Source organism: Talpa occidentalis, unplaced genomic scaffold, assembly GCF_014898055.3.
Source record: "Talpa occidentalis isolate TD23 unplaced genomic scaffold, MPIMG_talOcc4v2.1 talOcc4.10, whole genome shotgun sequence".
Classification (NCBI taxonomy): Eukaryota; Metazoa; Chordata; class Mammalia; order Eulipotyphla; family Talpidae; genus Talpa; species Talpa occidentalis.
In genome coordinates, this window is record NW_023600993.1 from 36,755,667 (window position 1) to 36,779,394 (window position 23,728).

The window sequence follows — 23,728 nt, forward strand, 5'->3', positions numbered from 1 at the left end:
TAAGTGAAGTAAGCCAGACATCAAAGGACAAATAAAGCATGATTATATATCTGATGCACCAAAAAGAGGCAAAATTCATAGAGACAGAAAGTAGAACAAATTAGTACCAGGGGCTGGGAAAAGGGGAAATGCGTAGTTATTGTTTGATGGGTATATAGTTTCTGTTAGAATGAAAAGTTCTAGAAATATATAGTAGTGATGAGACTTTTGTCAATGGACATAATGCCGCTGTACACTTAACAGTGGTTAAATGTTACATTTTATGTTGTTATATTTTATTTTCTAAATATTTACTTTTATTTATTTATGCATATAAAAACTGGGGTGTAGGCCAGAGATGCAGGGGGTGAGAGGATTCACCAGAGACAGAGTGGGGAGCAGAACAGGTGGATCTATTGAAATATACTGCTGAGGAGAGCAGTGGGTGAGACAAAAGAGGCATGCTGCACCATGTGGGTCAGCTCCCTAGCCAGGGATGGGGATGGAACTCATGCTGCAGTGGCTAGCTTGACAGTGCTGAGACTTTAACCCCCATGTGACCAGGGAGGCCCTGTTAGTATATCACAATTTTTTTTTTTTTTTAACAAATGGCAACACATTGCTTATAATGTTTTGCAAAAAAATTTCTTGAGGATCACTACTCATACTAAAACACTTACTCAACTAGTTCCCTAATTGATGGATATTTAGGTTATTTTCAAATTTTGGCTCTCTGACTATAGCAAAACAACGTTGAAATAATTTAAGACATGCATCAACTGGCACAAGGTATAACTTTCTAGAATTACTAAAACTAGGCCAAAGGGTATGAATACTTTAATTTTATAAGTGTTATCAAATTACCTGTTATGTCACATCTTTGACAATTTGATAAGTAATCTGAATAGCAATAAAACAAACCAAAAAAACCAAAATAAAATCTGTGTAGTTTTAATCTGCATTTCTGTAAATGCTTGGGCATATTTTCAGTTAAGAACCATTGGCAACTTCTTTCTTAACCTTTGTACATTTTTCTGTTGGATGTTGATCTTTTTCTTTTTTTTTTTAAAAAAAGATTTATTTATTTATGTATATAAGAGCTGGGGTACAGGCCATAGATGTGGGGGGTGAGAGGATTCACTAGAGACAGAGTGGGGAAAAGAACAGGCAGACTGACTGAAGTACACTGCTGGAGCAGCAGGCGAGACAGGAGAGATCCACTGCACCATGTGGGTTGCTCCCTGGCTGGCCAGGGATTGAACTCGTGCTGCAGAGGCTGCAGATTGCTTCACAGTGCTGTGATGCTTAACCCCCTGCGCCACCAGGGAGGCCCTGGACGTTGATCTTTTCTAATTGTTTTATATCTCCACATATAAGGGAAAACTGACCTTCATTTATGATATACTTTGCAAATATTTTCCCAAAGTTGTCATGTCTTACTTTGCCAGTTTTTGTTATGCAGACATTTTCAAAGTTGAATTTATCAAATTTTCTTGTATGAGTTTAAGATTTTAGGTCAAAGGTTATCAAAATTTCTTATTAGTGGCACTACTGGGAAGAGGGGAGGGTGGTAGTCAAGCAGGTAAAAGGGGTTTGCTGAAGGAGAGAATTGGACTTTAAGTGGTGAACTTAATGTAGTCTCTCTGTGTGTGTGTGTATGTGTGTGTGTGTATTTGTTATTTCATTTCATGTTCATTTAAACCTATAATTCATCTGGGGATTTATTCTAAAGTTCATGTGAAAGGATGATACATTCCTCCCCAAGTCCCTCCCACCATGACTATCTAGTTTCTAAATACCACTTAAAGGGGGAAAAAAAAATCACCTTTTCCCACTTGCCTTAAATTTATCATAATTAAACTGCATTAGGTTTACTGCTAAATTTTCTATTCTTTTCAAATAATCCATTTATTCATATTATATAAATAACCTTAACTATTGTAGTGTTACAATGATTCAGTATCTGGTAAGGCTAGACCCCTACCTTCAGTATGCTCTTCAGAATTTTCCTGATTTTTATTTTTTTTCTTTTGACAAGATTTTTTTTAATTTTTAAAAAGATTTATTTATTTATGCATACAAGAACTGTAGTAGAGGCCAGAGGTGTGGGGGGTGAGAGGATATGCCAGAGACAGAGTGGGGAACAGAATAGGCAGCTTGACTGAAATACACTGCTGAGGGGAGCAGCGGGTGAGTCAGGAGAGATCTGCTGCGCCATGTGGGTAGCTTCCTGGCTAGGGATCGAACTTGTGCTGCAGTGGCTGCAGATAATTTCATAGATTGTGTCTTAACCCCTTGCACCACTAGGGAGGCCCTCTTTGACAACATTTTAAAGCAGTTTTTTTAGGACCAACTTCCTTAGAAGAATTTCCATTAGCATATCTATTGGAATCACAATAAACTAAAGATGAATTTAGGAAGAATGGACATCCCAACAGTGTTGCAACTAACTACTCAAGTACATTATGCTTTTTAATGTTCAAGCATTCCTTTATAAAGGCATTAAAAGTGGCATTTAAAAACTTTACACAGATGTGATACATATCTTGTTAAATTTACCATGTTATTTTTTTCTTTTTATTATTATGGAATCTTTAAAGGTAATTGATTTATTATTAATTTTACACTCAACCATATTCTCTTATTGTGTGTCATGGTTTCATAGTTGATTTTCTTGAATTTTCATCTCAATTACCTTATTTTTGATTTTAGATTTTTTTTTACTTCTAACTGTGCTTGGTAGTATCTCTAGAACAATGTTAAATAAGTGATAAGGACATCCCCATTTTGCTCTTAACAGTAATGTTCTTAACAACTCAGTTAAATAAACATTTACAAGCAAAACATGTAAAAGCAGGTTAGGAACATTTTAGCAGCTTAAAATAGCTGTAAATGCTATCACTGCCTTGGATTACAAAGCATCTTATTTACATAATCCAAAGTGTTTTCAATTCAGGGAAGGGTACAGTTACTAATTTCCCTATTTCACTGAAGGAAAAATAGATTTTGAAAGGGTAAAGATTCTGCTTATAACTGAAGAGTAAATGGCTCATGGTCCTGGAATAAATGATCTCTGTGCTCTGACTTGGGCTTCCAACAAGGTCCCCAAAAGACATGGGAAGACAAAAGTTTAGCATGTTTCTTTCAAGAAAGCATGAAAAATTTATAAGAAACAAACAAAAAAACTTACTGCAATTTAACTGTAACTGCAATGAAACTACAGATTAATTTAGGGGGAACTGACATCTGTATAATACTGATCTTCTAGCTATAAACATGATGTATTAGATGTGGTTACTTAAGGGGAAAGGGCACTATGACAGGTATGATTAATGAAAAGGCATAAATACCTACCCAGAATACAAGTCATGGGGCAGGTTTCTTCCAGATTACTCAGAAATACTTCTTTTTTGTAGAACATTTTTGTGGGCTCATGTTCCGTTTCTTCTGGGTGAATGAAGATGGGGCCATAGAAATATGCAGCTCCATCTCGGACCCATACCTTTTCAATTCTGAGGGAGTTGTGAGGGTGAAGAAATTCCATTAAAACAATTCTGATGAATTTCTTTCTTGAAAGATTAACAAAAAAACTGTTAACCAAAAAGTTAGTGATATGGACTATTTATAGAGAAGTTCATTGGTTATTTTGAAAAGATAATTTCTTTGCTTTTTCTCCCCTTATGCATAAGAGAAGACACTTGGAGACAAAGAAATGAATATTTGGTTCATCTGAGGGGAAAAAATATTTTAAGATAATACCAAGGCATAAAACTTAGAGGAATCCTGATTTTCCTTTCTGAGATATTCATGATGAAATCAGAATAAGCATCTGTTATTGATCTTATGAGCCAAATAAACACACAAATCGTCAATATCTGGGATCATATTACATCAATGGCAGATATTCCTTTAAGGCAATAGTTTATGACCTTCTTGAAGATCAAGATCTATACCCTTCACCCTTGAAAATCTGATCTAAGGCAGATACCATAAAAAAATATAAAAGATTAACTATAAAAAAATGAAAGATTAACATTTGGCTGCTATTTGCCAGATACCATACACTTTCTTACAACCACCCCATAATACTGATAATGTTATCACCAGCATTGCAGGTCTTGACACAAAGGAACACCTCAACTCAGATTATGGTAGTCCACCCTTCCAGCTGTTCAGACCAAAATGCAGGAGGTGCCCTTAACTCCTCTATTTCTTTATCAGATTCCACTTATCTGGAATCTCATTAACTCAACCTTTCAAATAGGATCTGACTACTGGCCTGAGCCACCATCATTCTTGCCTTATTACTACAAGAGTTTCCTAGCAGACCTCCATTGCTTCCACCTTTGGTCCTTTATAGTTTATTCTCAAATAACCACTAGGCAGAGTAATTCTATTTAGACCTTAGTCAGATGACACTTCTGTGCTTAAAACAATCCATTTAATTCAGTGAAAGTCCAAGCCCTGGCACTCATCTTCTAGCTAACTTATACATTGTTCATTCTCCCTGTAACCAACTCTGCTGACTTGAACATGCCAGGAATACTTATCTTTCAGGTGTTTATATTGGCTGCTCTCTCTGCTTGGGAAGTTTTCTCTCTGGATATGCACATATCCTTAGCTTCTTTATGTGCTGGCTTAATTTATCAATTAGTGAAGCCTATATGGACCACCCTATTTAAAGTTTTTCATGTCTGTGCTTTGACCATGATATTCCCAATTTCCATATCCTGGTCTCTTTTTCTCCCACAGCACGCATCATGATCTAATGAACACCTGACTTATTCACCATGCTTACTGTTTGTCTTTCCCCCTAGAACAAAGATCCATGGGACTAAGGATATTTGTTGTATTCATGAAAGTATCTTCAGAGACTGGCACATAATAAGTAGGTAAATAAATGCTTACGGATGATGAATAAATCCTATGTTAAAAGTGGTAAATCACTTGTCTAAGGACATGAAACTAGCAGGGTTGGGACTTAAACCAAGATCTCTTGGAACCAACTACTGTTCTTAACTGCTATCCTCTACTGTTCAGGCCTGTACCTGATGTCTTCACTGCTGTTTTAGGTCATCTAACAATACTTTCATCCATTTACTTACTTATTAAATATCTGATCCCTATGGTTGGAGCAGAGGATACAAATATAAGCAGAAAGAGAGCGTCCATATTTTTAGGACATTTGCAGTCTGGTATAGAAACCTAACAATAATGTAATATATGCTCTAAGAATATGTAACGGGGATTCCTAACCCAGTCTGGAGGGAACATGAAGGGATACCTTAAGAAGGCGTAATTTCAAATTTAAGTTCACCATATGAAATGGGCAGGGATATTTCTGATTGAGAGTTCTGAAAATGGTAGAAGAAAAGAGAAGAGTTGAGGGAGGAATTTCAAGAAGTGTAGCTAGCAGCAAAACCAGGGGAAATGTGGTGTAACAGGAAGCTGGAGAAGTTGCCAGGGGAGAAATGTTTGTCTTCTTCTAAAGAATGATGAATTTCTACTCACTCTAAATCTCTCAGATCCAACCTTGTCCGCCTTTCGATCATATGCACCATACTCACCTGCCCACACGAGGGCGCACAAGGCCATGGGATTTGATGAAGACACAGTCGCCAACTTTTAGCCACATGTCATTATAACGAAGCTGCTCAAAGTAGTGGCAACCTGGTTCACCATTTGACATTTCCACAGGGACATCTTCTTTTTCCTGCAGAAAGGAAACCGGTTGAAGACAGGTATATGCAATGACTTACTCATTAAAACACTTAAATGTTCATTATTATTCTTGTTTTATAGTCTGGCCAAAAAAAAAAAAAAAGAAAAAATAATAATTCTGACTAATGGAAATAAGAAACATCATTTACTGGGAAACTGGCAAATACTCGGCTACATGTTTTAAATATTTAACTCCAAAACATATAAAAATGGAGGAAACTAGAACTTCCCCAATTTTCTACTGCATCTTCCTGAGAATATGTGAAACTTCAAACTTAAAAAAAAAAAAAGCCTCCTTTAGAATGTTTAAATAATTTAATGTTCTGATCTTTATGTCTTTAAATGTGATATCAAAATGAATTTCTCAGAAAATCTTAAGAATGAGTGGTCCCACTACATGCTGGGTGAGGGGCACTTGAAGGAACAGAAGGTATTACTAACGTCATAGCCCCTGAAATTACAAATACATTTTTCTTTGAGGAATGGGTTTTGATCTTATGTTTTTTGTTTTTTTTTTTTAAGTTTCTCCAATGACTTGTCTTGGTCATGTAATAATAAGATAAAGACAGGAGACCAAAATAAGTAATTCATTTTAGGGAGGAGCCGGGGGACTTATGAATATTACTACTACTAATAAATCTAAGTTAATTCTCATAATGCCTTCTAGTGCTATTTCTTCTTTTCAAATTAATTTCTCTATGACTCTCAGATATATTGGCACAATGTAACAAATATCAAGTTCTTTCTAAAATTCCTTTTCTCTTTAACAATTTTAGAATACTATATGGGTATTTTTTCTAAGACATTAAGAATTCAGTATTTTTCAGCTTTTTACATATAGCTTTATCTTTTCGGCTTATGTAAAAGAAGTATATTTGTTGAAAATAACTCAAATATTAGAGCATGTTAACAAACCAAAGACTTCTGTGATCCAAGACTACAGATAACCACTCAGTTTATTATATAGTTCCCCATTTTGTTTACATTCATATATATAAACACTTATTTTTGTTTTTTTGAATAATGATGGAACCATAACCATTCTGTATAATCTGTCAACTAAATCTTTTTTCTACAGAACTTGGAAAAAATTCTGTATTACCTATTCTACTCTTTTCATTGGCTGCAACAGTTTGCATTATATGGGTATATGACAAGTTTACTCAATTCCTGTTCATGGGCATTTGAGTTTGGCATAGATTTTGTGCTTTTACAAACAATACTGATGTCATCCTCTGTAGAGAATCCCTGTTGGAGCACATTTCCTGCCATCAAACTGCAAGGTGAGAGAGAATGCCACCGACAGGAGATGAGAGTTTTCTGCCCCACACCCACAAAAAGTTACAAGTATTATCATTTTTTAGAATTCTTGCCAACCTGTCAGGCATTTAAGAAAGTATTACATTAACTAACATATCTTCTTATGTTTTTTGACTTCCTTCCTTCTGTAAATGATACATTTGGTCCTTTATCCAAAAATATTTTCCTAGTATTACATTTCCCCAGACTTCAAAGAGCTCTTTGTACATTAGAAATACTAATCCTTAGACTGTTTTTATTAAACTGATATTTTCACTTGCAAAGTGATAAAATGATCATTTTTCCCTTTAAAGTTATTAGATTTCATCATGCACAGAAAGGACCCTTTCAAGATAAATGGAACATTTAGGTAAATAAAAGTAAAGGTACTTATGTTAGTAACAAGTACTCTTACTGCTTCGTATGTTTCTATCTTGCTTATTTTGGAATATGATATGAGGGAGAGGTCAGTTTTCTTTTCCTCCTTTTTTTCCAAATGGCTACCTGCTTTTCTATTATCATTTGATTTTAACTGCTCCTACTGATTTAAAATATCACTTATTTGTATTCACTACTTATTCTGGATTTAATAGTGGAGAGGTTATTACTTCAACTGACTGGCCCTGGGCTAATATCACAATTACAAAAAATGTAGTTTTGCTTGGCAGGGCAAAGTACTCTTGACCTTTCTCTTTTTCTTCTTTATCTGGTGACTGTCATTCTTTCATAAGAAAGCTGGAATAATTTGGTCAACTACCAAAGACAATTTATTCAGTTCTTGTGGATCCTTCAATAGACTGAATGTTTCTGTTCCCACAGGTTCTATATTCTTTTTAAAGTCCCTTCTTGATATACTTTATTGTTAACTTGAGTATTTTCCTTATGATTTTTCTAACAGTTGCTAAAGTAGTCAATGCTTTCATAAGTCTATATAAGAAAACTTGACTTGTATGTAAATCTTGAAATTTCTACTTGTTGCAAGCTCTAATTTCAAGAACTTTTCGTTTAATTTGTTCCCCATTACTGACCAAAAAAAATAATCCTGCCTCTTTATTATCAATATTTTAATTTATTAAAAAAATTTTTTTGGTCAATATTTTTACTACTTTTGTTTATCTAACTACATTGGCTAATTTCAGAAAGACATGGGCAATGGTATAGGAAGTACCTTTTTCAAGTGTGTAACTTTAAAGAAAATTTATTTTACAGACTTTAGGTTTGAAATACAAATATAATTTAAAAAAAATCACATTAAGGAAACATTCATCTAAAGACTTAAATCAAGACAGGTACTATATGTTATCAAATAATTTCTCCTTTGATCTTTTAATATATACTGAATTACATTACTCCATTCTCCTAATTACAAACAATCCTTGCACTCTAAGAGATGAACTCCCTGCTACTTGGTCATACTGTTCTTAAAGAATGAATTTGATTTCATTTCATAAAAATATCCCTTTTTCCAAGTAACTTTTATACCAATATTTATAAGGTAGACTAAACTGTAGTTTTATCTCCTTATGGTTATAGGTTTATGGTTTTTTTTTTTTAAAGATTTATTTATTTATTTATATATACAAGAGCTGGGGTACAGCCCAGAGGTGTGAGGGATACGAGGATTCACCAGAAAGAGAGTGGGGAACAGAACAGGCAGACTGAAGTGCACTGCTGAGAGGAGCAGCGGGTGAGTCAGGTGAGGTCTGCTGTACCATGTGGGTTGCTCCTTGGCAGGCCGGGGATGGAATTTGTGCTGAGTGATTGCGGATACCTTCATAGGTTGCGTCTTAACCCTTTGCGACACCAGGGAGGCCCTGTAGGTTTATGTTTTGTTAGGCTTTGAACTAAAGATTATTATTCTGGCTTTATGAAACAAACTGGCAAGTTTTCTTTGTTCTCCATGCTGTGAAATAATTTCAACGGAATTATAAAGGTCCCTTAAAGGTTCAGAAGAATTTGCCTGTGGAATTAACTGCCCTGAGGTCTCTTTTTTTTAAAAAAAGATTTATTTATTTTATTTATACAAGCACTGGGTACAGTCAGAAGCGCAGGAGGGTGAGAGAATTCACCAGAGCCAGAGCAGGGAGCAGAGCAGGCAGAAGGACCGAGGTACACTGCTGAGGGGAGTAGTGGGCGGCAGGAGGGGTCTGCGCGCCATGTGGGACCCTCACCTGGTGGCCGGAGATTGAACTGGTGCTGCAGAGGCTGCGGGCAGCTTTGCAAACCAGTGCTCAACCACTGCGCCACCGGGAAGGCCCTAGGTCTCTTTTTCTTTTTAAAATTTATTTATTTATACATACAAGAACTGGGTTACAGGCCAGAGGTGTGGGGGGTGAGAGGATTCACTAGAGACAGAGTGGGGAACAGAACAGGCAGATTGACGGAAGTACACTGCTGAGGGGAGCAGCGGGCGGGCGAGTCAGGAGAGGTCTGCTGTGCCATGTGGGTTGTTCCCTGGCCGGCTGGGGGATCGAACTCGTGCTGCAGTGGCTGCGGTTAGCTTTATAGGTTGCGTCTTAACCCCTTGCGCCACCAGGGAGGCCCCTGACCTGAGTTCTCTTAAAGGTTAGCCAAGAAATTTAAAATGTTATATTTTTTCCTCGATTCCACTTCGGTAATTTTTATTTTCCTAGAAAACTATTTTATTCAGGGTTTCAAATTTATTAGCAGAAATGTATTATTAATTTGCCTTATTAAATTTCTTCCATATTTTGTATGTCTGAACTTAACTCCCCTCATTTTTGTAGGATAATTAGTAGTTTATCTCATGGACTTGTCAAAGAATTAACACTTGGATTTACTTTTCAATTCTACCATTCTGTTTTCTAAGCATTATTTTCCATTTTTCCTTTATAGTTTCCTTCTTACTTGGTCAAGATTTTATATTGTGGCTCTTTTCCTAATTCTGAATTTGAATATTTTATGAAATAAATACCAAAATGTAAAATTCTTTTCTGTGTGGCTTTTACCTACATACCTTTTCTAAATTAAAATTGTCTTCTGTTCGACTGTCCTCTGAGTTGTCTGTGTTCTTCTCATCATCCCCTTTATCTGCATTTGCAAATACGGAGGCCACTCGGACTACAGGCAGGGGCACATCCCGAGGGACAAACCTAACCGAGCTGATGGGCATGGTCCACAGTTTAATTTTCTTAAAAGATTTGGTTTTAGCTGAATACCGTGATTCACAGACAAAAACATCCTCATCTCGAAAGTTTTCTGGGCATAATTTAAAGTACTCCTGGAGGTATAAAAATAAAATTAATTAGGTAAATTTTCTGAACACCAATCAACTAACATAATAAACACACAAAACCAAGCAAACAAACAAAAGATAAACTGGTAAGACTTTCGAACAGTTAAAAAATGATAAATGGCTACAGCTCTAAGAGCATTTATTCTGCTACAGAAAGGCCTTATTAAACACACACTCTTTAAGTTACCAACTGCCCCTTAGAAAATATACTTCACACAGGTACAATGTTTCTTTTTTGTTATTTTAATTTTTTTAAAAGATTTATTTATTTATGCATATAAGAACTGGGGTACAAGCCAGAGGTGTAGGGGGTGAGAAGATTCACCAAAGATAGAGTGGGGAACAGAACAAGCAGATTGACTGAAATACACTGCTGAGGGGAGCAGGGGGCAAGACAGGAGAGGTCTGCTGCGCTATGTGGGTAGCTCCCTGGCCAGGGATGGAATTTGTGCTGTCGTGGCTACTGATAGCTTCATAGGTTGCATCTTAACCCCTCTGCCACCAGGGAGGCCCACACAGGTACAATGTTTCTTAAAGTGGGCCTCCCTGGTGGTGCAGGGGTTAAAGACAGTGCTATCAAGCTATGGGCAGCCACTGCAGCACAAATTTCATCCCCCGTGGGCCAAGGAGCTAACCCATATAGCACAGCAAGCCTCTCCTGTCTCACTGGCTGCTCCCCTCAGCAGTGTATTTCAGTAGATCTACCTGTTCTGCTCCCCACTCTCTCTGGTCAATCCTCTCACTCCCTGCACCTCTGGCTTACCCCGCAGTTCTTATTTGCATAAATAAATAAATCTTCAAAAAAAATGTTTCTTAAAAGCTCTGGGCAAGGCCCATGTGCCTGTGTCAGAGAGACAAAAAGTATCAATACATACCTTATTAACTAAAACCCTCACTGACAACTGATAATGATCTTTCAGAATATGGAATTCTGAAAAATTAGCCTGGCAATATAAAAAAGTTTAAGCTATCCTGCATAGCTATATATGTAGGCAGTAAATGGCTTTTCACCACCATGTTCAACTTAATTTCTTGCCAAATATTTATTTACAACAGACATAAAGACACAGCTTTAAAAAATTTCAGACAGTTTAAAACAAAACTCATAATTTGTAAATAAGAAAACGGTTTTTAGTGAATTTTATTCCCCTGGAATGACTTATACCTATGGGACTAATGAGTTTCTTACCTTGACAAACATGACCACACATTTGCCTAGAATTTTACTAACAGGAATTTTATTATAATAGTCACTCTTAAATACTTCCTTTTCTAGAAATTTTCGTGTAGCCAGATGGAATGTTTCATTTGGCCGATAAAACCAACAGCCATACAACCATTTTTCACCTCAAAAACAAAGAGAGAGACAATTAACATTAACAGACATCACATAATCTTTGTAAAAGGAGCAAATACTCCATCCATTCTGTGATAGGCGGAATCTAACAATGTGCTTTTTTAGGCCATAGTTTATCTAGGAAGATTTAATACTTTAAAATAAAGAAGTGTAATACAGCCTAAAAAAAAAAAGCTACACTAATCCTCATACTAAAAGGTATGTAATACATAGAAGGCAATAGGTCCTGCTCTACTCTAGAGGGGTCAGGACACACCTGGTGAACCATTCAGGTAAAAGAATCCAAAAGTATTTCACATGATGAGCAGCTAAAAGAATTGCACTATCCAGATCTTATTATTTCTATTTTGTCTTCATTAATCCCTATTTATTTTCCAGTCTCAAGCTGAAGACAATTGTTCTAGGAAGTCTCTTTGAAATAAAAATTTAAGCCAAGGCATATATGTCTGACTAATTTCTTTTTATTTGTGACCTCGACAAGAATGGTTTAGCCAGAGGCAAAATATGAGCCTTTTGTTCTTCTGAATCTCTGCCATCCTATTGAGTTGGCTCATGTTGTTTTTAGTATCAGTTGAATGAATGAATCTCAACTAGACTTTAAGAAGTTCTATTTCCTTTGATTCAATTTTTGATTCAACTGTGGCCAACAGTGCTAGATCCTACATTTTTCATATATTAAGTGCTTAACTATATTTACTCATATATACTATAGAACAACTCTTATTGGAGGGTATAAAGTGTCTGAGTTACAATTTTCTTCCCTGGAGACCACAAAGAAGTAAAATAGTCACATTTCACCAATCTGCCCTTCAATTTAAAATGAACTTACCTGGGCCTCCCTGGTGGTGCAGGGGCTAAAGTCTCAGTGCTATGGCCAGCTACTGTGGCCTGAGTTTTATACCCTGCCAGGGAGCTAACCCACCTCTCCTGACTTGCCAGTTGCTCCCCTCAACAGTGTATTTCAGTAGATCCACTTGTTCTGCTCCCCCACTCTGTTTTTGGTGAATCTAGTGAATTCTCTCATCCCCGGTCCCTCTGCACCTCTGGCTTACACCCCAGTTCTTGTATGCATAAATTAAAAAAAAAAAAAAAAAGAAACTTACCAGCAGAATCTTCCCATAGTCTTTCAATACAGACTATATGTGGTTGTAGGTTGGCTTCTGCAGGCTCTACATAGACATAATCTCCAACATGGTACATGCTGTTCTTAAAGCTGCAGTCCTGGCTGTATGTGCGATGTAAGCCTGAGAGGCCTGCGGAACCTGAGGAATCTTCACTCTTTTCAGCTTCTTACGTGAAAAATAGAAAAAGGTTCTCATTAAAGGGATATTAGACTCAAATGTAGGATTCAATCAACACATACTAAAACATTTTATTCTTTTCTAAACATTTGAAGGTAGGATTCAGTATGATCTTCACATTCCAAAAAGCCTCTGCCCCAAATTATTTTTTTGAATAATAACCAACTGTCCTTAATATAAGTATATAAACAAAGGATTTATAGATTAAAATTAATCACTACAGGCCTCCCTGGTGGCCTAGGGGTTGTCTCAGCACTATCACCTCTACAGCCTGAGTTTGATCCCTGGCCAGGGAGTTAGCCAACATATGGTGTAGCAAACCTCTCCTGTCTGGCTCACTGCTCCCCTTGGCAGTGTATTTCTGTGAATCTGCCTGTTCTGGTCCCCATTCTGTCTCTGGTGAATACTCTCCCACTCTCCCTGGTCCCTACCTCTGGCCTACACATCAGTTCTTCTATTAAAAAACAAACAAATAAATAAATAAATAATCACCATGATATATGTGCAATATAGTTATTCTGAATGACACAGAAAGGTACACCTGTACCTTTACCACCTGTAAACCATGTAATCCTAGAAATAATCTCAGAAATGCTTCTGAAAAAAACTTCTGCCACCATCACATAGATGTATCACAATTAATAGAATCTTACAACTGAGGAAGTATGAATATGTATATCATACAATATACTGTAAACTATACCTACACACACACACTTGATATATCATGAAATATATCATGAACATTTCTGAGAGTAAATGATTTTTGACAAATTTTTTTTGATTAATAGGATTTTTTAATGGCTCCTATACATCATTTCCAAATACCACAGATTTTTTTTTTTTTTTTTGAGAATAAAGCTTTGTCCACATCTTTCATTATTTCATTAGGGTATTTTTCCATAAATGGAACAGCTGGAAATAAACATTTTAAATCTTATTCAAAACTGATGCACCCAAAGTCTATACTAAGTTCTTCACTGTTAGGCTTCCCTTTCTAACACTGCTATTATAATTTTTGTTTTGCCAATTTTGGTAAAAAATGCTATCTAGAAGCTGATTAATTAAATGAATTTGTGTGACATATACAGCAGATTTACAAGGTTCTTGGAAAGTTTATACCAGCAGGAACTGTCAAATGTACTGAAAGGGACTGAAAGAATACAAAAATGAAAGAAGGCTGATAAATCCTTAAAATTCTAGAGCAAGGACATAGACTGATGAAACAATTAACTCAGCTGTGAACACCTGCTACCTTTCATGAAAAAGGATGATTCAGAGTGCAGAGTGTTGAGTTGAAGAAGACTAGTTTCAGGCCTTGAAACCTAATGGAATCTATCCAGCTGAATTTTGAAATTACTTGCAATTGGTGACTCTTTTATTCCATTTCTTCCTTTCTGAACAGGAATGATTTTGTTATCCTATGCATTTCCCATCCCACAAATAGGGGAAGAAGTCCACAGAGAACCAGGAGATGTGTCTCAGGATGAATCATCCCTAGAACCTCATCTACATACTAACTCAGATGACTTAATGAGCTCTAGGGCTTTGAAGCTGAGATTTTGGCACCTGGAAGAAGAGTGTTACTGTAAAAAATAACCCGAAAAATATAAAAGAGACCTTGGAATTGGGCAGTAGGGAGAGACTAGAGGAATTCTGAGGATCATGACAGAAAAAGCTTAGGTTGCCTTGAATAAATTGTTCATAGAGAAATGGACATTAAAGACTTGGGAGGTGACAGTTCAGTAGAAATGAAGAACACATTATTAGAAAGTGTTATTAGGAATAAAGGGGGTTCCATATATTGTGGCAGAAAGCATAGCAGAACTATGTCCTACGGTTATCTGGATTCTGGACCTGTAAGGCTGATTATATTTTCTTTTTCTATTTCTGCTTCTTGCTGTTCTACTTCTTTGGAGATTTCTTTAACTTTATCTTCTAATTCTCGCAATGTTTCCTTTCTGCTATGACGTTTTAAAACAGCCTTATTGAGACAAACAATTTATCAATTAAAATGTACAATTCAATGGGTTTTGATTTTAATACATTAATTTCTAAAAATTAGAGTCAAAAGCATATCATAAAATTTGCTATTTTTTGGACTATTTTTAAATGTAGAATTCAGAAGCACAAATTACATTCATACTCATGAGGCAGTGATGAGAAAGTACTGAATATCTCCTGTCTTTTTCTTTATGTTGATGTTTTTCTACCACAGATTGAGTCATCAGAAATGTTTCCTGATAGCTAAGGATCAATAAAGCACAGTGACGAATAGTTTCAAAATGTCATTACTGTCTTTTCTTTAGAATATATCATAAAAAATAATGGGTTGGGCCTCCCCTAGCGGAGCAGGCGGTTGAGCGCAGTGCTGTGAAGCTGTCTGCAGCCTCGGCAACACCGGTTCGATTCTGGCCTGCGAGGGTCCCACATGGCACGGCAGATCTCTCCTGTCTCACCTGTTGTTCCCTGCAGCAGTGTATTTCATCAGTCCGCCTGTTCTGTTGCCCGCTTTGTATCTGCTGAATCTTCTCACCCTCCCGCGCATCTGGCCTGTACCCTGGTTCTTGTATAAATAAATAATCTTTTTTTTTTTAAATGGGTTTACATACCATTGCTAATCCACCAAGAAGGCAGGCAGGTACCATAAATTGGAGTTCTTACACTCTAAATCCCAGACATAAGTGTCACCGAGAGGACTTGTTAAGACATAGATTGCTGGGGCCTACCTTCAGAGTTTCTGAATTGGTAGGTGTGGAGTGGGACCAGCAAATTTGCATTTCTAATAAATTCTCAGGTGATGCCTTAAAATTATTCAAGAAGCAGCTGTTACTAAAAATGCAGTGCCTGGATGTATCAACTAAACTTTAAATAATTTTCAACTAACAAAATGTTGTCTTCAGAAAAAACAAGGCACTGGAATTTTGCTTTCTCTTTCAACAATCTCCACTGTGATCTTTATTATTTCCTCCCTCTACTTTCTCTGGGTTTAATTTGCTCTTCTTTTCTAATTTCTTGAGGTGGAAGCTTAGACTGATTTTAGAACTTCCTTTTCAAATACAAGTGTTTAAAGCTATATATTTCCCTCTAAGTAGTAGTTTAGCAGTATCCATAAGTATTAACATGTTGTGTTTCCATTTTCATTCTGTTCAAGATTTTTCCAATTGCATTTGTCATAACATTTTTCATCCATGGGTTATTTAGAACTGTATTTTAAAATTTCCAAAGAGTTGGATATTTCCCAGATTTCCTGTGTTGCTAATTTCTAATCTAAACCCATTGTCTTTGGAGAGCAAAACTGGTAGGGTTTCAGCTCTTTAAAATCCCCGATGATTGCATCTGAACCTAATTACTTCCTAAAGATCTCTACCTCCAAATATACTGGAGATTAGACTTCAACACATGAATTCAGGGGTAGAAAAGGGCACAAACATTGAGTCCATGGCAGTGCTAGTCACGTCTTTTTATATTTTTACTGATTTTTGGTCTAGTTGGTTTATCCATTGCTGAGAAAAGAGTACTGAAGCTGTAGTTGAATTGTCTGTTTCTCTTTTCAATTCTGTCAGTTTTTGCTTCATGTATTTGTGGCTCCATTGTTAGGTATATACATTTGTAAATATATGTTCCTAGTGTCGCAACCCTTTTAACACTATGTTCCTCTCTGCCTTTAGCACCATTTCTTCTCTTAAAGTCCACTATTAATATAGTTATTCTTACTCAGTAAATATTTGTGTAGTACCTCTTTCCCCCTTCTTTATCTTTCAACTTATTTGTGTCTTTGACTCTATTGTGAGTCTTTTATAGACAGCATATAGTTGGATCTTTTCTTTTGGTCTGATAATTTCTGCATCTTGCATGGAATGTTGAGTCTATTCACAATCTGTAACATAATTATTGTTACAATTGAATTCACATCTGTCACTTTGCTGTTTTTTATGTCATCTTTTTTGTTCCTCTTTGCCTCCTTTACTGTCTTCTTTTGTGGTATTTTTTTTTTTTGCATATCATTTTAATTCCTGTATTGACTTTTTTTGCTATTTGTTTTTATTAATTATTCTAGGCATTATGATATGCATTTTTAACTTATTACTATCTACTTTAGGATAATACCAACTTAATTTTCTTAAACATTGCAACTTTGCTCCAATATAGTTCCATTTTTCTGTTATTCTTGTTGCATATATTACTTTGATGAATGTTATAAACCTAACGATAGTGTTGTAATTATTCCTTTAAAAAATCTAATGTTTTTAAAATAAATTAAAAGTAGAAAAAGATGCAGTCTTTTGCATTTACCCACTTATTTACTATCTCCAATACTTTTCAGCCATTCTTGTACATTTGTGGATTTTCTTTTAGCCTGAAGCTCTTCCTTTAGTATTTTCTTAAAAAGAAGTCTGTAGCAGTGAATTTTCTCAGTTTTTGTGTACCTGGAAATATCTTTATTTTAGTTTCATTTTTGAAGGACAGTTTTGTTGGATATACAATTCTTGGTTCAGTTTTTTTTTTTTTTTTCTTTTCAGTACTGTGATCATCATTCTACTGCCTTTGGATTCCATTATTTCTTATGAACCATTATATTATTGTTTGCTTTGATTTGATGAATCATTCTGCTGCTATCAAGATTTCTTCTTTTAGTAGTTTTATTATGAAGTATCTAGATGTGGTTCTCTCTGTATTTTCTTACTTGATCTTAGAGCTGTGGGTTAATTTTTTTCTTTAAGATCAAATTTGAAAAATGTTCAGTCATTATATTGTCAAATATTTTTTCTCCCCCTTTCTTTCCTTTCTCCCCTCTGGGACATTTTAAGTATACTAGGACACAGGAGACGAGGATTTGCTCCTATCTGTGTAGCTAAGGGTCAGCCAATGATTTAGGTGAAGATTGTACTCAAGCACTTCAGCTATAAGGATTCACCTCTGCTGACTGCATGTGACTTGGGGGATGCATTCAAAGTTGTATTCAAATTTCAAGTGTTACTTAGATTCTATTTTTCATTAGGTTCTCACATCTCCTCTGAAAATGCATAGTTTTCCATTCAGCCAGGGATATGTGGAGAGTTTATCTCAGCTCTTCTATGGCTCTTTAACTTCCAGAATATTTGTCAAATCCAGTGTCACCTGCAGCTATCAAAGTTGCAGGGTTTGCCCCTTTCATTTCTGCATCAATCACTTTTAGCTGTCGAAGACCCACAGACACCCTCCACTCCCACCCCAACACACACACATACACACTCACCATCCTCAATGAGTACATCCCCTCTGGCAGCAAAGCTGATGGGTTCTGCAGCTAGCCCTATGCTGGTAAAATTATTATTCTCACCGACCAGGTTCCTTTCTCTTCTTTTTTTGCATATGCCACTGCTTATGAGAATTTTCTTCAAATCAACTTATTTTGTTTTCTTGCCTAAGGAAAAAAAACCCTAAGGAGCAGATTTGATGCTAAAGACTAATATAAGTCTTGGAAAGCCACGTATTCTAGGAATCTATGTGAACTCAAACTCTATTAGAAAAGATCCAATTTCTAATAAAAGTTACCACTGTCAAAATATTTCTAAGCTCTGGCAAGTGACACAAAGCAACATTTTTGGACTACTATAATTAAAATAAAAATTTCCAACTAAGTATGTGATTCAACTAAAATATCATCTACTTATTTGGACCAGAGTATGCATGAGGAGAGCCATGCTACTGAATGATGCACTCACTGCTAAGAATGCTTTCCAGCCACAGCTAGGTTCCTTAGGGTTTTAGCTATCAATAGTTTCAACAGGTTTTAACCTCACACTTGTGAATTAATTGACTATTCCTGAAATACTAGGAAAACAGCTGTGTCACGCATAACTTACAATCTTCTTCAGTCTCATGACCAAATTGATAATGATAAATATTTCCATCTCTGCATATCTATTTTGAAAAAGTCAACACGCTTGGTATGTCTTTACATAGAACTCTTCTCTACAACTATTTAGGAGACCAGCTAGTACAAATATTTCTTCACAGTTAATAAAATGAAAAGAAACCAACCTCTTTTTTCTTCTTCTCGTTTTAGTTTATCTTCTTCTATTTCTTTTGGTAATTTTTCCTTTTTTTCTTTCTCTACATCATTATGCAAATGTTTTGTGGTATAGCTGAGCGCTGGTGAAAGAAGAATCTCTCCATTTTTGCAGAGTTCATCACGAATTTTAATAAAAAACTGCTGAAGTTCTACCGCATCTTCATATATTTCGGAATCTGTCCTAAAATGGCATCAAAAGTATCCATTGACACACAGGTGACTTCTTTTAAAGACCTCAGTTATATGTTAAATTCTATTAAAGCTTCTTTAACATGTTAATTGATACAACGGTGCTTTTAAAAACAGTTCTAAGAATAGTTCTCGAAATTTGTTAGAATCTGAAGTGTCAATCTGGTTTGGCCTCATGGCATAAGTTTCCTTCTCAAGCTCATGTAAAAGGAAAGCTCTCATACAATTTCCCATGGAGAAACATATCAACTGATTTTAGCAACAGAAGGAGACTGCCAGCATCAAGGCTCAACATCATGTGCAATACTTAGTGGCATCAAATCTTTGGATTACTTTTGACTTTCTCTTAATTGAGAAACCAATACATCAGACAATGTAAAATTTAGGCAATGTTTACTTTCCTCTTTTTGGACCTACATCATGTTTGTCTAGGCTGGTAGGAATCTGCAAATATTTGGACCTAAACTGCAAAGCCATGAGAGAAGCCTACTGTAACTACAGGCCTCAAGAGTCTTCTCCCAGAAATAACTACGTAATTCTGGGGAACCAACAGAGGCAACACAGTTAAAGATGAAGCAAACTCATGTTGAAAACTTCCAAGCTTCTTTCCTCATTTATAACATGAAAGGACTGGGCAAAGTAAACTTAAGAATTTAGACCGCAAGAAATCTTATTATCGCTAAATCCAATGAGATCTGAGGCAGTCTAAAATGTAATTTTATTAACTAAGAATACTAGGGCCTGAAAAATTACTCAGAAACATAACCATACACAAATGTCTTAGCAGCAGTTATGCAAACATTTCGGTCAGGGGAGTGTGACAGGTGTGACAAGCCAGGTCAGCTGCTTGCTGACATATCAATAGAGCATAAAACTTAAGTAAAGTCTCCAGAACACTTCTCATCAGCAAAGGTGAACAGGGGTGGCAAACAATCAAAAACCCTGACCATAATAACCTAAATGTTTATTTCTGGAAAGGTTTTAAAAATCTTTTTGCATTACAGAACTACTAATACTTGTGAGGGAAGTAATAAAGTAGTAAAAATAAAACCAAGAAAAGAGAAACCCCTATGACATTCTTTTGATGACTGTTCTCTAAATAGAGATCTCTGAAGACTGCTCACCTGATATTAAAATTCATTTCATAATAGCCTAAAATTTTAAGTATGAAATTAAAAGTAAAAATGCTTTTGGTACATCCATTACATTAATAGGTAACTTCCTAATTCCATAATGTCACATGGCTTAGTTACAGAAGTTCTGTGTAGTCATTAAATATCTGACACATCCTTTCTGTTTTCTTTATTTAAAGAAAAAATACAAAGAATTTGTTAATCTAAGAGATAAAATGGTCCCTGCATGTGTGAAAACAAAAACCCAAGATGGAAAAGGACTAATCTTAGGGTAAGATTTACATATAAGAAAAGAATTCAGTAGAAGATAATACTTAAGATATAGGAGACTCTTGTTGCATCCCTTGTGTTTGCCATCCCATCAGTTCCCTGACCCTTAAGAGTCAAAACACTTAGTCCAGGAATAGTGACAATTAAGAAAGTCAACGACCAACTGGCATGTCTGCTCTGTGCTGTTAATGATTACTGCTGATGGGCAAATAACAGTCACCTGAGAGAACTTTTTTCTTCTGCTATGCCTTATTTTAGTGAATGATGTCTGGCAGCCAGTGATGGGTAGGGGTGAATATGACGGTACATTAACACTGTTAAGAGATCAATATGGACACCTACTGCACGTGGATTTCATTAAATTCATGAACTTAATATTTTTTGGGCATCTATGCTCATTATTGGCAATAAAGTAGATAAAGCCACAGTTTATCATTCACTCAACTAATGCATCTCCATCTCAGCAGCATAGGGTTACTCTTAAGTTCTATAGCTTTCCTTTCATTTTACAACAAAGCTCTGGGTATTTGAGTGAAACTAATCATTCTCATACAGTAACCCACCTCCTAGGGCTCAACAACAATAATCTGATGTCAACGCCAGAACAGTGAAAAGAGATCCTTTTTTAGAGATATAAATATGCTTAATCCTTAAGATGATCATGTCATCTACAACAAACAAAGGTGCTAATAATCTAAGAGACATTTGAAAGACTCATAGAACTAACCCCAAGATGCAACTGGGGGGCCTCCTTAGTGGCACAAGGGCTTAAGCACCGCACTATGAAGCAATCCGCAGCCAAGCCGTCCTGGGAGCAACCCATATGGCGAGGCAGACCTCTCCTGTCTCACCCACTGCTCCCCTCAGCAGTGTATTTCAGTCAGTCTGCCTGTTCTGCTCCCCACTCTGTCTCTGGTGAACCCTCTCACCTCCTGCATCTCTGGCCTGTACCCTAACTCTTGTATGCATAAATAAATAAACCTTAAAAAAAAATGACGCAACTGGGGGCAGAGAGGAGAGGAAAGGAGTGACTTTAAACCTAATGAGTAAGTAAATGGAGAAGCAGCATAAAGGTCTAAGCTCCATAAAAGCAGGGTTTATCACTTGGTGTATCCAATGCATCCAAAACATGCTTGTAACTGGTAACTACTCAATAAACATTTACTGGGTAATAGAATAACAATAAATGAATTCAAAGTCTGACTGCAAGAAGTCCGTTTCCTTCCATCTTTTTATTTCTCTCCCTACTGTTAAAGAATTTAAGCACCATTTTCCAAATGTGTCACTCCAGGGCCTCTCCAATCTGACCCCAAGCCTACTTGTCTCTTGAACATACCATATGTATTTTCTGACCCTCTCCCTTTATTTATACCACATATCTACAATACCTCCCCTTACTACTCATTTGAATTTTACCTGTTCTCCCACTTTTACCCTGATGTCTTTTGCCTCTTTAAGAGAACTATAGCCCACAGTTTCTTACTCCAACAACTTTACTAAATATTAAAATGTTATATGTTGTCTCGTGTCTGAAATTATTTTAACCTAAGAACAGATTCCTTAGTCCAACCATTAAGCTTCAAGCTCTTACAGCTCAACTCTTATGATACAAGCTGTGTTCTATGACTTATGTCTTGGCATAAGGCCAGCAGCAGCCCTCTACAAGTGGAGGACAACATGAGCCACTTTACATATTACCATGTTACCCAGAGTAACATACTGCAGTCTGTGAACCACTTTTTCACATGCAAACTTGGGAAGATTATGACCTGGGATGGCTATTACAAGGGTTAGAGATTATCTACCTAAAGTATTTAGCAAAGTGATTTAGAAAGAGCTTAATAGAAACAGCAAATGTTACTGTTAAATTTTCTTTCAAGATCCAGAAAAAATGCAGGCTTCACAAATTACCCAACTGTAATTACCCCACATCCAGGACCACTACCATTCAGGCCCACCACCTAATTGGTTTAGCTCTCAGTGTAATAGACTGTAAGCTACAGGAAGGCAGGGTCTGTATTTTTACCTTTTTGTATTCTACCAAGTGATTCATAAAGCATATAGATAGTACAACTGCTGAATTGAAACTGTTTAACAGATGAGTATACTATTATTCTGAGACAAATATAAACAGATCAAAATTAAAAGGAAATTTAAGTTTATGCAAATTTAAATTTGATTGCTTCTTTTAGAACACTGAATATCTGCACTAGGCACTTACAGGGAGAAATCTGAGATTTAAGAAAAAAAAAAAAGCCCTTGAAAGCACTTGAAATGGTGATCAAATTTAAATCAGTCTAACCTCAAATTAAGATATCTTAGAGCAGGGTCTCCCTGGTGGTGCAAGGGTAAAGATCTCAGCGCTGTCACTGTGGCAACCTGAGTTTGATTCCTGTGTAGCAGACCTCTCCTGTCTTTCCCGCTGCTCCCCTCAGCAGTGTATTTCAGTGGATCTGCCTGTTCTGCTCCCCACTGTCTCTGGTGGGTCCCCTAACCCTCCACACCTCTGGCCTACACCTGGTTCTTATATGCATTAAAAAAAACAAACAAAAACAACAAAAAAAGTATCTCAAAGCCATTTTTCTTTAAAGCATGCTTGGACTGAATTTAAACTTTAAAAGAAAGTCATGTTATTATGTCTAATTACAAACATTTTATCCTTTAAAAAAACATGTTCTGGGGCCTCCCTGGTGGCTCAAGGGGTTAAGCACAGCACTGTGAAGCCATCCACAGCCTCTACAGCATGAGTTTGATCCCCAGCTGGCCAGGGAGCTACCCACATGGTAGAGCAGACCTCTCCTGTTTCACCTGCTGCTTTCCTCAGCAGTGTGTTTCAGTTGATCTGGCTGTTCTGTTCCCCACTCTGTCTGTGGTGAATCCTCTCACCCCCTGCACCTATGGCCTGTACGCCAGTTCTTGTATACATAAATCTTAAAAAAAAAAATTCCGGTCCTCCCCTGGTGGCGCAGTGGTTGAACGCTGGGCTGCGAAGCTGCCTGCAGCCTCTGCAGTGCTGGTTCGATCCCTGGCCAAACGCGAGGGTCCCACATGGCGCGCAGACCTCTCCTGCCGCGCCCGCTGCTCCTCTCAGCAGTGTATTTCGTCGGTCTGCCTGTTCTGTTCCCCGCTCTGGCTCTGGTGAATTCTCTCACCCTCCCATGCTTC

The 23,728-nt window shown here is 36.7% G+C and overlaps 1 protein-coding gene across 29 annotated transcripts in view; it reads right to left on the reverse strand.

Moving 5' to 3' along the window:
• PBRM1 (polybromo 1) overlaps window positions 1-23,728 on the reverse strand; it is a 96,446-nt gene that overhangs the window by 15,248 nt on the left and 57,470 nt on the right. For 22 of the 29 annotated variants that reach the window (XM_054694566.1, XM_054694561.1, XM_054694532.1 and 19 more), the window contains 6 exons: window positions 18,941-19,152; window positions 12,716-12,901; window positions 11,445-11,602; window positions 9,977-10,240; window positions 5,547-5,692; window positions 3,334-3,491 (listed from right to left, as the gene is read on the reverse strand). In XM_054694566.1, the coding sequence (XP_054550541.1) occupies window positions 3,334-3,491; window positions 5,547-5,692; window positions 9,977-10,240; window positions 11,445-11,602; window positions 12,716-12,901; window positions 18,941-19,152 (1,124 nt within the window). The remainder of the gene's footprint in view (window positions 1-3,333; window positions 3,492-5,546; window positions 5,693-9,976; window positions 10,241-11,444; window positions 11,603-12,715; window positions 12,902-18,940; window positions 19,153-23,728) is intronic. The other 7 variants (XM_054694594.1, XM_054694610.1, XM_054694586.1 and 4 more) reach the window with 1 other exon arrangement.